The sequence below is a fragment of the Prosopis cineraria genome, unplaced genomic scaffold (genome assembly GCF_029017545.1).
Source record: "Prosopis cineraria cultivar Desert tree isolate PC_DT_omini unplaced genomic scaffold, ASM2901754v1 PC2, whole genome shotgun sequence".
NCBI lineage: Eukaryota > Viridiplantae > Streptophyta > Magnoliopsida > Fabales > Fabaceae > Prosopis > Prosopis cineraria.
Genome location: NW_026555333.1, coordinates 38056062 through 38070243, shown reverse-complemented (window position 1 = coordinate 38070243; position 14182 = coordinate 38056062). Strand labels below are relative to the sequence as shown.

The 14182-nt window shown below is 35.0% G+C and overlaps 1 protein-coding gene across 1 annotated transcript; it reads right to left on the bottom strand.

Moving 5' to 3' along the window:
• Positions 1–2028: 2028 nt before the first annotated feature.
• Positions 2029–7339, bottom strand: LOC129304116 (uncharacterized). Its single transcript, XM_054943759.1, has 9 exons — positions 6650–7339; positions 6357–6561; positions 5987–6077; positions 5505–5650; positions 4831–5074; positions 4509–4631; positions 4237–4419; positions 3456–3657; positions 2029–2623 (listed from the first exon to the last, which is right to left on the bottom strand). The coding sequence occupies exons 1-9, from the start codon at positions 6816–6818 to the stop codon at positions 2139–2141; spliced, it is 1848 nt and encodes a 615-aa protein (XP_054799734.1). The 5' UTR covers positions 6819–7339; the 3' UTR covers positions 2029–2138.
• Positions 7340–14182: the final 6843 nt, after the last annotated feature.

Genomic DNA, 14182 nt, shown 5'->3' with positions numbered 1-14182 from the left:
ATGTCATTCTAAAGGCATTCTAGATGACATGTAATTATCCTCTAACTAGAAATAAATGCTTCATGCAAATGTTTATACATGCATACATCCAAAAAATGTTTATATAGTGTCTATTTAAAAAACTATTTTTGAATTAGATGGTACACACTAATAATTTGAGATTACAAGTAAAAATGAAGTTGTGATATCCCACTTATAAGAAAACTTATATGCTACTAAGCTACAAAACCATCTGGAAAAAAATATTGGGAGGCTAAAAATTGCAGCTTTAAAGTTCAAATTGAATCTTGCAGAGAATGGTTATCAAATAATACTATTTTCAAAAGCGCTATAGTTAAGACTTAAGAGTGTCAAAATCAAACATTGCTTTTTTTTTTAAATCACGTTTAAACTCAAAATCATAATTAGAAAAGAAGCAATATATGTGTCGGTTTTTACTTTTTAGCCTTTCCTCAAGTTTGCATGGTCAAGTCTACTTAAATCTATTCTCCATTAGCATGGCTTCAGTGAGAGAATTGATCAGGTGCACGTGGCAATTGTTAATCTAGATTTTTTTTAAATAATTTTAAAATATGCATATTACAAAGTTAAAATAGTATTTGAAATATAAACTATTAAAAGAACATTGATTAAAAATTAAATAAAACAGAAATAGAGGTAAAACATTGAGATTTGTTGTCAAAACAGCAGCACCAAGTAACAGAAAAGAACAGAAGTCCATCTTTTGAATAGATAAACTAGTCTGTTAGTGCTGTTGTTGTTGGTTTAGGGGAACTAAAACATATATTAAATTTGTTACATAAAATGGTAACATAAACATATTGATATTATGCCACAGATTATTCTCATGCGCTAAAACAGTATAATTTAATTCAAACATCATTCTTTTAGTACAGCAATGAGATACTATCTCTGTTTCTGTTTATAAGATGCATTTTAAAATAAAGTTATATATATCAATAAAACTTATTAAATACATTTTTAAACCTCATTTTAATATATATATATATATATATATATTCAAAAAAACATTTTATTTAATATAACCTTATTTGTGAAACAATAAATAAAGAGAAAAAAATATAATAAGAAGGAACAGGTAATATTAGAAAATGATATTTAATGAAACTTTTTTTTTGTCAAATTATATTATATTTTGAATACCAAATTACCTCCAAAATAGTCTTATAAATTGGGACCGAGAAAATATTAAACAATTTTTCAATTTAAAATATTATATGATTTTGAAAAAAAAATAAAAAATTTGACTACGTTTGACACAGTCAATTGAAAGTAATTGCGCAGGATCAATTTTTTATTTTTTTTGCAAGGATGAAAATGTAACTCAAGTTTTCTCCAACCAAAAGATAATACATATAATTCAATCAAAAAGAGGTAAAAAGAAACAAGAATACGAGTCTAACGAGGGGAACCAAACCCCCACTAGTCTCATTTCCTTGTCATTCTCTTTGTGAATACATGACTACATCAAATGTAAAATATCTAATCTGAGCATAATGTGATTTTAGTACTCAGTATATGACAACCCAAAGCCAAGAGGAAACAATGGATCATATAACCTAACCCCATCAAAATCAATATCCTCAACTCTTCTAAACCAAGTCACAGGAAGCCGACCCTTAAAGTCAAGATTTCCTTAAATTAGTAGAAAGCCAAAAAAAAAAAAGAAAAAAAAAATTAAATTGGGATCCTTAAACATGCAGTGGATGAAGTTTCAAAATTAAGGAAACACAACAGTGAGGGCATATAGGCAGAATTTTAATGACAATTTTGCTCATACAATGTCTAACTCATCATAATTTTACTAACTCAACAATGAAATTATGTACACATCAATAGATTTAACTTCATCAATGACAATAAGGATATCATTGCAAGCAAACAAAACTTGGGAAACTTTGAACAAAAACAAAAAGTACAGGAACTAATACCAAAATATGTTAATTTTTTTTTTTTGTAAATTAATTCAAGTAGTGCAATCACAAAGTGATATAGAGGAATAAGAAAGAGTGACAAGAGGGAGACTACATTCCATACTAGTCTTATTTGTTTATATCACTCCTCTTGAATACACAACTTTATGATTGCAGACCATTCGGTCTGACCAAAATGAGGTTTTAGTCCATAGAATATGTCAACCCAAAGCCAAGCGGAAATAAAGGATCATGCATATTAACCCCAAAATTTGGTTGATCAAGATCCTCAACTCTTCTAAACCAAGTCAAAGGAAGCTGACCCTTAAAGTCAGCATCTCCAAATATAACATCTGTGATTCCCTGAGCTTCAGTGCCAGGTAACCAAGCAGCAACAAGAGCATCAATCTTTTCTAAAAGCCATGGCTCTAACACTAAGGGTCTTCCAGATATCAGAATAACTAGTGTTGGGAATTTATCCGTGACTGAACTAATAATGTCAGGCCCGTTTAAGGGGATTACAAGCTCAGAATTGTCACCGAAAAACTCAACATAGGGTTCTTCACCAACAGCTACAATGGCAAAAGATATGTCATCACGTTCTAGGGTATCTTTTGATGGATTCTGCTCATAAACAATTTCTGTCTCGTCTCCTACAGCTTCCTTAATGGCCTCCAAGAGGGTTGTCCCTAAAATAGCGTGCAACGGTTAAGTGTAGCAAGCACGTGGCACAAGAAAGTAAAACAGTGGTAGAAAACATGAGAAATTAGCATTAGCACTAACCAAAGATGAAATATTCCCATCCTCTAAACAAAAACATCTTAAATATGCATAAGAGGTCTTAGGGAATGGATTCAGGTAATTGTTGCAGAACTATTCCGAGTTATAGATTGGAAAGAAATATCTAGATGTTTAAGAATAGAGTTTTATTTTCAAATGAAGTAGAAAGGCTTTGGATAAAGGGAAGACTTGCTTGAATAATACTTCCTTCGGTCCGAAACATAGGTCACTAATAATTATTTCAACGGAACCAAGGAAATGTAGTTAAACCATTAAATTGGTCTGAAAATGAAATCAATTTCCAAGTTTACCCCCTGCATAAAAAAATGAATTAAATAAAAAATCCTAGAAAGTTGGAAACAAGGATGGTTTTGGAAGAAGTTAAGTAATACTCTATCTTTTTTATGCAAAGTGATCAATCTATAGGGCTGCAATTTGTTATAGAGGATGACCAATATATAGGACCAGAGGGAGCATTTCCATTAGACCCACATAGATTGAGAGTTTAAGAGGAGAATGTAAGTTTTCTATAAATAAAATCCTCTATTCCAGGCCCAAAAAAATCGGACTTCTATCCAATTAGCTTGGTCATTTGGAGTTACCATTTTAACTATTCTCCGTTTCAGTGTGTCAATTTGATACAAGAGTAGATGTATGAGAGTATCTGTTATGCTTTATTGAGTTAAATCAATATCAGAAAACTATTTTCAGTTTCAAATTGGCTTGGGTTTTATCACATACCAATTGTAATACGCCCACTGGATCCTTGCCAATCTTTAGTCCAGCCTCCACATTGATACCCGAGATCATCTGCATGGGTTCCAGCTACAAGAATCCTCTTGGCTTTTCTATTTAAAGGAAGAAAAGGTTTGCTACCATGCTTTCCATTTTTCAACAGAACCAAGGACTTTTGAACTGCTTCACGTGCAAGATCTCTATGTTGCTGCATAAATAGTGGATGATAAATTTTGACGGACAACAATGGGATAGATCAGATGAACTACATAGGAAAAGGAAAAATGTAATCATTCTTAATCCCTTGTTATGAATTTTTGAAAGGGTAAAGATGCAAATTAAGATTTGTGCTATTATCAAAATTTCCGTTGATATTTCAAAAATGAAGGCAAAGCTTACATGACAATGTAAAAGGCATTGATTAAAATCTAATCAGTCATTCTTGATCATTGAAATATTTCCACAAAAGAGAGATGGAAATTCTTCATAAAGGAAATTGAATATGGGCATCGAACTGTTGGAAACTTGCAAAGGATATATATAACATTAAAACTTACAAGCAAGCTTTAAGTCTAACAACACAGAACTTGAAAACCAATTCAAAATTCAGTGCGATGTGCAAGTGAAACTGAAGAGATAACATCCAATGTTTAAATTATGGCTAAACAAAGGAGATTAATTGAAACAAATTGAGCTCCATCAGATTTGTTTATATGGCAAGATCTTAAAATGATAAATCAGCCTAAATTTGTGAAGGGAATTTAAAAATATGTTGAATTATTCTTACCTTGCAACCAACTATATCCAGCAAAGACCTGTCAGACAAAGGGGATTCAAAAAGTCCAGCAGCAAATTTCACTCTCAATATTCGCTCAACAGCATCATCAATTCTAGCTATGGGTACTTCCCCTGATTCTACTAGGGAGGATAACTCTTCCATAAACAGTTGAAATCTATAAGGTGCCATCACCTGCAAATTTTCTTGAAAAGATGAAGGAAAAGAAGGGGACAAGAAAAAAGAAAACCATGGTAAAGTTTTCCAGAATCGACGATCCATACCATGTCAATTCCAGCATTAACAGCTAACAAGATACATTTTCGGTAATCTGACACAGAAGGGATGCAGTTTGGGTAATCTGACCTAAGCCATTCAAGTCCCTCCCAATCAGAAATTACAAAACCCTATAGCAGAGCCAATGGTATAAATTGAAGAAGATGATCAATTCAAATGAGGTGAAACAGATGAAAAAGCAAAAGAACTTCAGTTAGAGTAGGTATTTTTTGAAAGAACTGAAAGGAGTCTTTTATCCACTTTAGGTAAGAGACAGAACAGGAAAGACAGCAATAACTTCACCACTTATTCCAATTATGGTTATCTTACCTTAAAACCCAGCTTTTCTTTCAAAATTTCAGTGATGAGAAAATGGTCAGAATGGAGTTTCCTTCCATTCCAACTTGAATAAGAAATCATAATGGTTGAAACCCCTTGTGAAATACAGTCCAAATAAGGGGTCATGTGGATTCTTTCCATCTCATTATATGATAATACCGTATTTCCTTTATCTTTGCCTTTCTCAGTACCTCCATCTCCAACAAAGTGCTTGGCACAGGCAATAACCTTGTTCCTGAAATATTGATAGCATATAAGTGAACAATTTTGACAGAGACGGATGTATGACCCCAATTTGGTAAGTTCTCCAAAATGTCATAATCAATGCCAAGATCTGCGTGATAAAGTAAGTGGCCAAGTGTTTAACTGGGGAATTTGGGGAAAAAAAAAATCATCACCGAAGTAACAAAAAAAAGTCTGAAATGGAAAAATTCTTTTCTAGGGCACGAGTCGATCTTGGAAAAATCATATGCCTAGACTACAAATTAAAAAAAAAAATCCAAAAAAATTATAAAAAATAAACCAAAAAAAGCAGAAAAAATGAAGTCATCCTGCTGTAGACATCAGTGTAAATTGGTAATTAGGTTGGTACCAGATATTTATGTCATCAACATTTCCATAGAAAAAAATATTTCTCCGGGTACATTGTAATAGTTTTTCTCTACCTTCCAGCCACAAACGGATAACCGTATTGATGTCCTTTTGGAGGCTGGCCCTGCAACCCTGAAACTATGGAGGTCATTTTTCTGACTATTTCAGTGTCTTCGCCAAAAGTCTCATAGCATCTTCCCCACCTAGGATCTTTGCAAACCTGTTCATTAGTTCAGTTAAGTGAGGCATGATTTTATCTATCATTTGTACAGAATCGTTCCAATGGAAATGGCGAAATAAATATGGTAGATGACATAAATATATCTTAGTTAACCACGTCGATTAAATGCCACTAGTCACTGATAAAAAATAGTGAATGTGACTGTGCCAAAAAAAAAAAAAAAGACGAACAAGTGCAGCAGAAGGGAATGACAGGTCATATAATCGGACAAAAGTGCTCATTATTTCAAGCATTGCTACAGTACTAACATATACGCTGGTTTCTTAGCATGATTATCTAATAAGTGTATAATACGGTTTAATTATGATGCCTTACTGCAACACAAGGAGCAAAAGAATAGTGAATTCCACTAGCTCTAACTTCAAGTGCTGTTGCAGCCCCAATTCTTTGAGCTAAATCCGCATCTCTACAAGCAGCCACAAGTAAGAAATGAGGACCCAATTCTCAAGAACAACGACATTTATATATTAATTCAAATGCTGTGATATAAGCAAGGCGTTATAGCATCAATTCTGGTGAAGTAAGCAATCATGCTCCCTACCAATCCCTTCGAGTATATTTAGCAAACATCAAGCAACTTTATAATTTTTGGCAGGAAAAAAAAAAAAAACAGAACAGAATTAGAACTTGCAAATTAGTAAAAATGGATTACGAGTATTCATCAAGTTTAAGGGAAAGCACGAACCTAGTAGCCCCGAGGCCAACATTGTGAGGATATATAGTGGCACCATATATGCTATTATTACCATGAACTGCATCGATCCCATATATGATCGGTATGCCTAATCTGGACTCGAGAGCTGACTTTTGAAATTCATCCACCATGTCAGCCCAATCCGAAGATAGTGCATTTTCAAAAGGCCCACTACCTCCAGCACTGAGGATACTCCCTTCAAAGAAATAGAAGGCAAATGTCAGAACCAGAAAACTACTGATATTCAAGTCTTTGAAGGATAAAAAGGTAAGAGACAATACTACCAATAGACATGTCCCTAATGACGGACGGGTTTGCAACGCGACGCTCGATTTGGGTCATCTGGCCAATCTTCTCCTTCAGAGTCATTCGGGAAAGAAGGTCCTTGACACGAGCTTCAATGGATTCACTGGGATTTTTGTACACGCAATCCATGTCCGCCAATCTGCTCATCCCACTCGTCGGCTTCAGAAGCAGAAGAAGAAATTAAAGCAGAGTAAGAAGAAGAGAAGCAATAATTTGCGAAACGTTTCAGGGCACAGTGTGGCCTCCATGTCTGTTAGGAGGAAGCGAAGTCGTTAGTTGGTCGTTGCGTTGGGCCCAGTGAAAGCAATGAACAAGACCAACCAAACGTTCTTTAAAATGTATGGACCAACACCAAACGTTCTTCTTCCATAGTTTTTTAGCTACAAGTAAAGAGAGATTCAAGGCTTATTTGTTAACATGTTACGAAAATAGCTAGGGCTGTATATAGGCAGGGTTGCAGGCAACCTCCGTGCCCATTGCCCAACCCTAAACCCCCTTCAGGCACAACACTAAGCCTGATGCCTGCCCATGCTCGAAAAATGCTCGAAGTTAGAAAGGCAGGTGGGCAAGATCGGACAACTAAGGCAGATGTGAGCTGAGATGCCCAATTTGGCTTCTTGAAATTTGCCTATAATTAAAAAACATTCAACATTCATCAGATACATAATTGTTCCAACCAGTAATTAAGCCCAACACAAACATAAACCAAGACTCAACAAACAGATATTGTCCAGATTCCAACTTCCAAGTTCCAACAAACAAACACACAATCACAAGTAACACATAATAGTAATGAAGCAAACATAAATCACCCAATCCTCTTGTCCTCCCTTCAATCAAGCATCATTGATCATAATATCATATTGTCCCCCCTCAATGATAGTTGAAGCATTTAAAAAAAATAAATAAAACAAGAATCAAATTAGAAAGGTTTTTATAATCTAGAAATTAAGGGGAAACAAAAATACAAAGAAAGCATTGCTAGATTGAATAGTATTATCTGTCTTCCCAAAGTTATCAAATTCACACAACTTATTAGCCAAATACGATAGAAATTGTCTAAGAAGCAGCCAATTTTGAGCACAGATAAGTGCTTTAATCATTTGAGGAGATAATGAGCTCCTATACTGATCAACTGTACTAATACAGAAATGGCCAACACATCTGATGCCATCATAGATAGCACTTTGTATTTAGTGGCATTTGCTTTCCACCATGACAAAATAGCAAAATCATTACAAGGAGGAATCATCTCATCAGCTAATTTAGTTGTTAGATTTTTTCCAACTCTGTTTGACGATCATCAAGCATTTGCTTTTGAGTTTCTAACCACTCAAGACCTAGGTCATCATCATCATCAACAATTTGTCTACCCACATTAGATGTTCCACATGAAGAGGGGGTCACACTAGATTGAAAAGATAGGCCTGTAGAGTACTCTTCAAAGAGACGATATAGGCAATCTTTCACATTTGCTTTCATGGTTTCACATATTTCTTGATTATAATAAATCTTATCAAAAATGTGATTCACATAAGCCAATTTGTACCTAGGATCCAAAATCACCGCAACTACCAACAAAAGGATTCATGTTATCTGTATCTCCACAATATTTATCATACTTTGTCTGCATGCTCATGCTCATGTCTCTCAAGAGAGGATTAGAATTGACAATATGTTTTTTTGCAACAAATGCTTAACACATGAAATTTGGTGGAAGTATGTGTGGTATGTCATAGAAAGTGTGCTTGAGAACATTAAAGTGATGTCATAAAATACCTTGAGGAACTTGAGAAAGACAAGTGCTTTACTCCAATCTCTTTCATTAGGACATTAATGCCGAGGATGAGAATCTTCACGTTCACGCCTAGAGGTGCGAGAATCATCTATGTTAAAGTGTGCACGATAGTCATCATATTCATCATGCGTCCTCCCAAACACTTTTTAGAACTTCAAGCTTCTAACATTAAGTAAGTGAAATTCTAACTTACAGTGACATCCAAACACACAAGGCTCTTCGTGTCTAATTTTTCTCCTTCAAACCAATTTATACATTTTAAAAACCTTGAAGGAGATGACCTCACATATCTCACAATATTTCTAATAGCATTAAAACTCTCTTTCAATTCTTTTAAGCTTTCAATCACCACCGAATTGAGCACATGCACACAACACCTTAGTTGTAAGTAATCCCCACCACATACTAGACCCTTCTAAGCTTTAATCCTCATCTTGAGATATGAAAGAGTTGAGTCATTTGTCAATGCATTGTCCATGATTATTGTAAAGACCTTACCAATCCCCCAATCCATCAGACATTACTCTATCATCTTTCCTATTATGTCACTTTTATGATTTCAATCATGCAAAAGTTGAGAATTCACTTTTGAAGGATCCATTCATGATTAATGAAGTAGGCAGTCATGCACATGTAATTGAAGTTTTGATTTGATGTTCAACAATTTGTTGTTATGCAGACACGATTAGCATACTTCTTCACAAATGTCATTATCATTTCTTTTAGATAGAGCTGCCAATAATCTCTTGCAATAGTTACTCTTGATGGGATTGGAAATCATGGTTTTAACTCATGCATCAATTTCTTGAATCCGGGCTTCTCCATAAGCTTAAATGGCTGCTCATCACAAATTATGAACTCTGCAAGGGCCCTTCGACATTGCTTCTGATTATACATATGAGGGACTAGGCCCCTTCCTCAGCCTTTTGATCCACCACCAACTGATACATAATTCATCATGGATTGCTTTTTATCTATTGTTGCCTTGTGTAGATTCTTGGGACATTTTGGTATATGCTTCTTTAGAGAATTTGTCCTATGCTTGATTGGATCACAAGCATATGTGATGTTGTAATATTTGCACTTTGCTCTATGCTCCCCATTTATATCCTCTAATGGTAATCTCTTAAAAAAAAACCAAACAAGTGATGTCCTAACTGCCTTCCTATCTCTTTTGGATGGTTCTGATTCTTCTTCTTTTTTACCCCTACATGATGCTTCTTGAGGAGCTTTTGCTATGGTGGATAGAGGTTGAGGTTGATTATTATCACTTTTTGGGAGTGGGAATGGTCCAGATGGAGTGTGAGTAGGAGCAGCAATAGGTCTTAGGGAAGTTGCTCTATCACTAAGAGTGGATGATATAAAAGGAGATGCATTAGTAGGAGTAAGAGTTGCAGTCAAATTTTGACACTCCATTTCAAACTCTTAAACATAAATATAACACAACAATTAAAAATTTATAAAGGAAAATAGAAAAGCTACTGCATTTCCAACAGTGATTACAAATTTGTTTAGCATTTCCAGCAACATCTATGTGGCAATGCCAATACAGCATTGAACAAACACACAAAGAAAGCAAACATAACAATATTTATTTTCTAGACCAGCCACCAGAGATGAAAAATTCATATAAAAAATTAAAATCAAACATAGATTCATTCAGTGTTGAGAGCACTCAAAGTGATCGAATTAGAATTGTGAACACTATATTTTATCCGGACATTTTTTTTAATTTAATAAAAATAATAATAAATTCAACAAAAAAATATAAAAATATAAAAATAAAATTTAATTCTTTTTAGGATTATATTTTTAAAATAAAAAATATTTAATTAATAGGGTTTAATTTTATTTTAGATAATCTTTTGTTGGTTAGGATTTTATTTCTTTTAATTCATTAAAAAAATATAAAAATAAAAAAACAAAATTTAATTTTTTTTAGAATTATATTTTTTTAAAAAATATATTTGTTTGATCTAAGACCAAATCTTTTTTCCTCTTAATCTAATTTTTGAAATTAATAAACATAATTAAAAAAAGAGTTATGGTTATACACACACACACACACACAAACCGAAGGTTAAACGCTCATCAGTTCCTAACCCTTCTTTCGGTCAGAACGCAGCATTTTACCCTTATTTCCTTAAACTACTCTGGCTACACGCATGAAAACAGAGAGAAATAAAAATGCAGAAGAGCAGACAGTAGACACGAAGGCAGCAAGCAACACGGAAAAAAGAGACGAAGTCAGAAAGCACACGAGCTTGGACAAAGTTTTTTCCTTTTCCTATCTGCTTTACCTGTGCGAGCGAAAGACGCAGAGAGCAAGCCCTAAAGGCTTTCAGCCATTCCAGAGATGAAAGAGCAGAGAAATGCAGTCACGGACACAGAGAAGAAAAGAAAAAAGAGAGAGCACACACAGCAAAACAGAGGCATACACGAAACACAGAAGAAAAGCAGAAGAGAAACACGGAGAGTAAACGCACATGCAGATGCAGAAAGCAAGCCTTTCGGCCACACAGCAGAAATGCAGAGAAGAAAAGAAAAAAAGAGAGAGCAGACTCAGACCAAACGTAGAAAAAAGTGAGAAGAGCAGAAGAGGGAGTCGTGCACGACAATAAAAATCCCTAGCTTCAGTGAAAAACAGGGACTCTTCTTGTGTTGAGAATGAAGGAGAGAGAAGAGGGAGTTGAGCTCTTTAAAGAGAGGGCAGTAGGAACAGAAATGAAAAAAGAAGGACTTGGTATTTGCTCCTGGAGGTTGGAGCTGAGAGAGCGAGAGGAGAGCGATCGAGCACTCTGCCATGAAGGTATTCAGATATGTATCAACATTCAAACACACAAGCAAAGGAATGAAGGGATTAACAGCACATTTATAGTAAAGAAGAAAACGCAAAAACAGAAGCATGCATGCGCATGTGGGTTTGGACTGAATGAGATCATCATCTTCTTCTTCCTTCAGTCGCATGGGTTCGGGTGGAGAATCTATCACAGCCACCTGAGTTTGTTTGCCTCATTTCCTCTTAGTCTGAGTTCGTTCAACGTCGCACAGATCTTTCATCTCTCTCTCTCTCTCTCAGTCACAGTCGGACTATGGCAGACAAGTTCTTATGACGGTGATTATCATGGAGATGGGTTGGAGAGTCTGAGAAGGGGATCGAGGATAAGAAGGAACCAAGGAAGAGGTTGGAGCAAGAGAGGACCGAGAGAACTAAAAAAAGAGTGAAGTTGGTGTCCTACGCCCCTAAGGACTGTCATGTGAAGCACAGCTAGATCAAGGAGTTTAATGGCATAAAGACCAGGGAGTTTTTAGTGTAAGTTTTAGGTGTGACAGTTTGGCGACTCTGTTAGGAAAGGTTAGAAAGTTAAGCCAATATAAGTTTGTTATACTCCAAATATAATATATTATTATTATTATTATCCTTTTGGATTTGTGTGTGCTTTTTTCCCCCTCTTTTCCTCTTCTCTCTTTTTTCGTTTAACATGTCTTAGAATAGATAACATATAAAATAAATTCTAGGATAGAAAACTTTTATTTGTACATATATTTGTCTCTTTATTTGACTTGATTAACAGATGAAGGTTGGGCAACATATAGGAATAAGATAACATGCTTGCATGCTCTGATCACACACTGTGCACTTACACAATTTAACACACACATTTTGGGCCTTTACCTGGGTCTGCAAATATCATATGTTAGTAGAGGTTAGTAGTGGTTTTCCTATAGAGTTTTGAAGTCTCGAAGGTTACTATGAATACCTCACCCAAGCTGTTACTTACTCAGTAAAGTTGGTCCCTATAGAGGTAATGTTCTCAGAGGGTCAAAATTATTAAGTAAGGTCATCATGATAACATCCTAAGTTTCCTCATCTATAATTATCAATGTGTTCAAGGGTAATTTAGTTAATTTAGATAAATTGTTGATTTAGCGAGGGTTATGGGAGACTAATATGGTTTTTGAATCCTTGGAAAACCTTAAAAGAGGGCTAGGTCGATGTTCAAGTGGGCCATGGCACAAAAGGGAGTTTAAAATTTTGTGGGATTTTCTATGCTATGCGCCGCGATACATGTGCAGAATCAGCACTTATCGGTTCACAAAAACAGACTAAAAATAGAAGAGAGAAGAAGGAAAAATGAGAGAGTAATGGAGAGGAGCTCCTGGTCTGTTAGGGCATGATCCCTAGACTATTTTAGAAGCATTTAGAGGTTGAATCACTGTTAGGTGTACATTCCCTCTTCTCCCTCTTTTATGTGAAAATCTAGATTGGTGGGGTAATGGAGGCTTTGATTTCGGTTTCCTTGGGTTTGGAGCGAACTCATTGATTTATTTAAGGTCTTGGGGAGTTAAATCAAGCCTCTAACCCTAAGTTTTTGAGTTTTGTGGTGATTGAGAATTTTTGGTAAGGGTTTGGACAAATCCTAAGTGTAATTTAAAGATTTTGAGATAATATGGACATTAGTTAGCGAATTTGATGTGTTGGGATATTTAATAGGATGGTTAGAGTGTTTGAGAATGGTTGGAGTTGTTAGAAAATGAATTTAGATATTTTAGACATTTATAACCTAGAGAATTCGAAGTTATCTGGAGTGATAATTCATGATTATCACTTGATTGTGTAGATTAAACATTGCTAGAGCTATATTGTGCGTATAGAACATGTGAAGCTAACATTGAACCACAATAACCCTTTTATGTATGACAAAGGGTTGAGCTAACAGAATAATCTACACTAATTGATTATATTGCCTAACAATTTGTGAGTAAATATGTTGATTTGAACTTGAAATTTGATAATCTTGCATATTGCGAAATGTGATTTTTGTGCATGAAAAATCTATTTGCAAATTATGAAGTATGATGAAAACTATATATGAATGAGTTGAAAAATTTGTAATGTATATGTGATATATATGTTGAGTGTGGGCATGATTATGTTAGGGGGTGGGAGTTCACCTATAGGAAGGAGTAGTGGAAGTCCATATGGCATGTATCTCTTTAGTGTCTAGTGAGGCATGGTGTTAGAGATTTTCTCCTTAGTATCCATACGAGACACAGCATTGAAGATAACGCTCCTTAGCATCAATGATGCAGTGTTGGAGTAACCACACGTTGATTCATGTGTGATAGGGGGAAGCCGTAGTTCAGAAGTGGGATAGGACACCTTTGGCCGGGTGATCCTACTATTAAAGGTGAGCTCAGATCATTGTGAATGTGCACTTAGTTTAAGAGCCTATGATTTCGGTCGGGATGATATGGCGGCTCAGGTGGTAGAATGATCATACTAGTGGTAAAAGATTTATACTGATGAAAAGAGTATGTGGCGATATGTTAAATGTATATTTTGAAGTTTCATAGTTTTACTCTCTTATGGTTGTGCATGTTAATTAATAATAGTAAATTATTCTATTACTGAGATGTTTATCTTACCCTGTGGTTATATTTTACAAGTGAGGGTTTCGGTAGGGGCAAGAGAAAGGAAGGGGTAATTAAAAAGTAAAGAGCATTGTAGTATAGCTCTTCCATTTCTCTTTTTGGTTTTGTAATGAACATTGCCACTATCTATTGTCAACTTAGGAACATGACATTATTTTGGATATTACTCATATGAATTTATGATAAGTGTGTGTATCTTGGTCCAAGATTGATGTTATGGATTAAGTATGTGTGCTTGGCCAAGTTATACTTACATGTGATATATATTTCAAGTGTT

What these genes read in the sequence shown, in the direction of transcription:
- LOC129304116 (XM_054943759.1), bottom strand. Translation starts at nt 6,818, where the DNA reads ATGAGCAGATTGGCGGACATGGATTGCGTGTACAAAAATCCCAGTGAA. An exon ending in CATTAGGGACATGTCTATTG is followed by an intron (nt 6,562 to 6,649) that starts GTAGTATTGTCT and finishes ATTTCTTTGAAG; the next exon opens with GGAGTATCCTCAGTGCTGGA. An exon ending in AAGAAAAGCTGGGTTTTAAG is followed by an intron (nt 4,632 to 4,830) that starts GTAAGATAACCA and finishes GCTCTGCTATAG; the next exon opens with GGTTTTGTAATTTCTGATTG.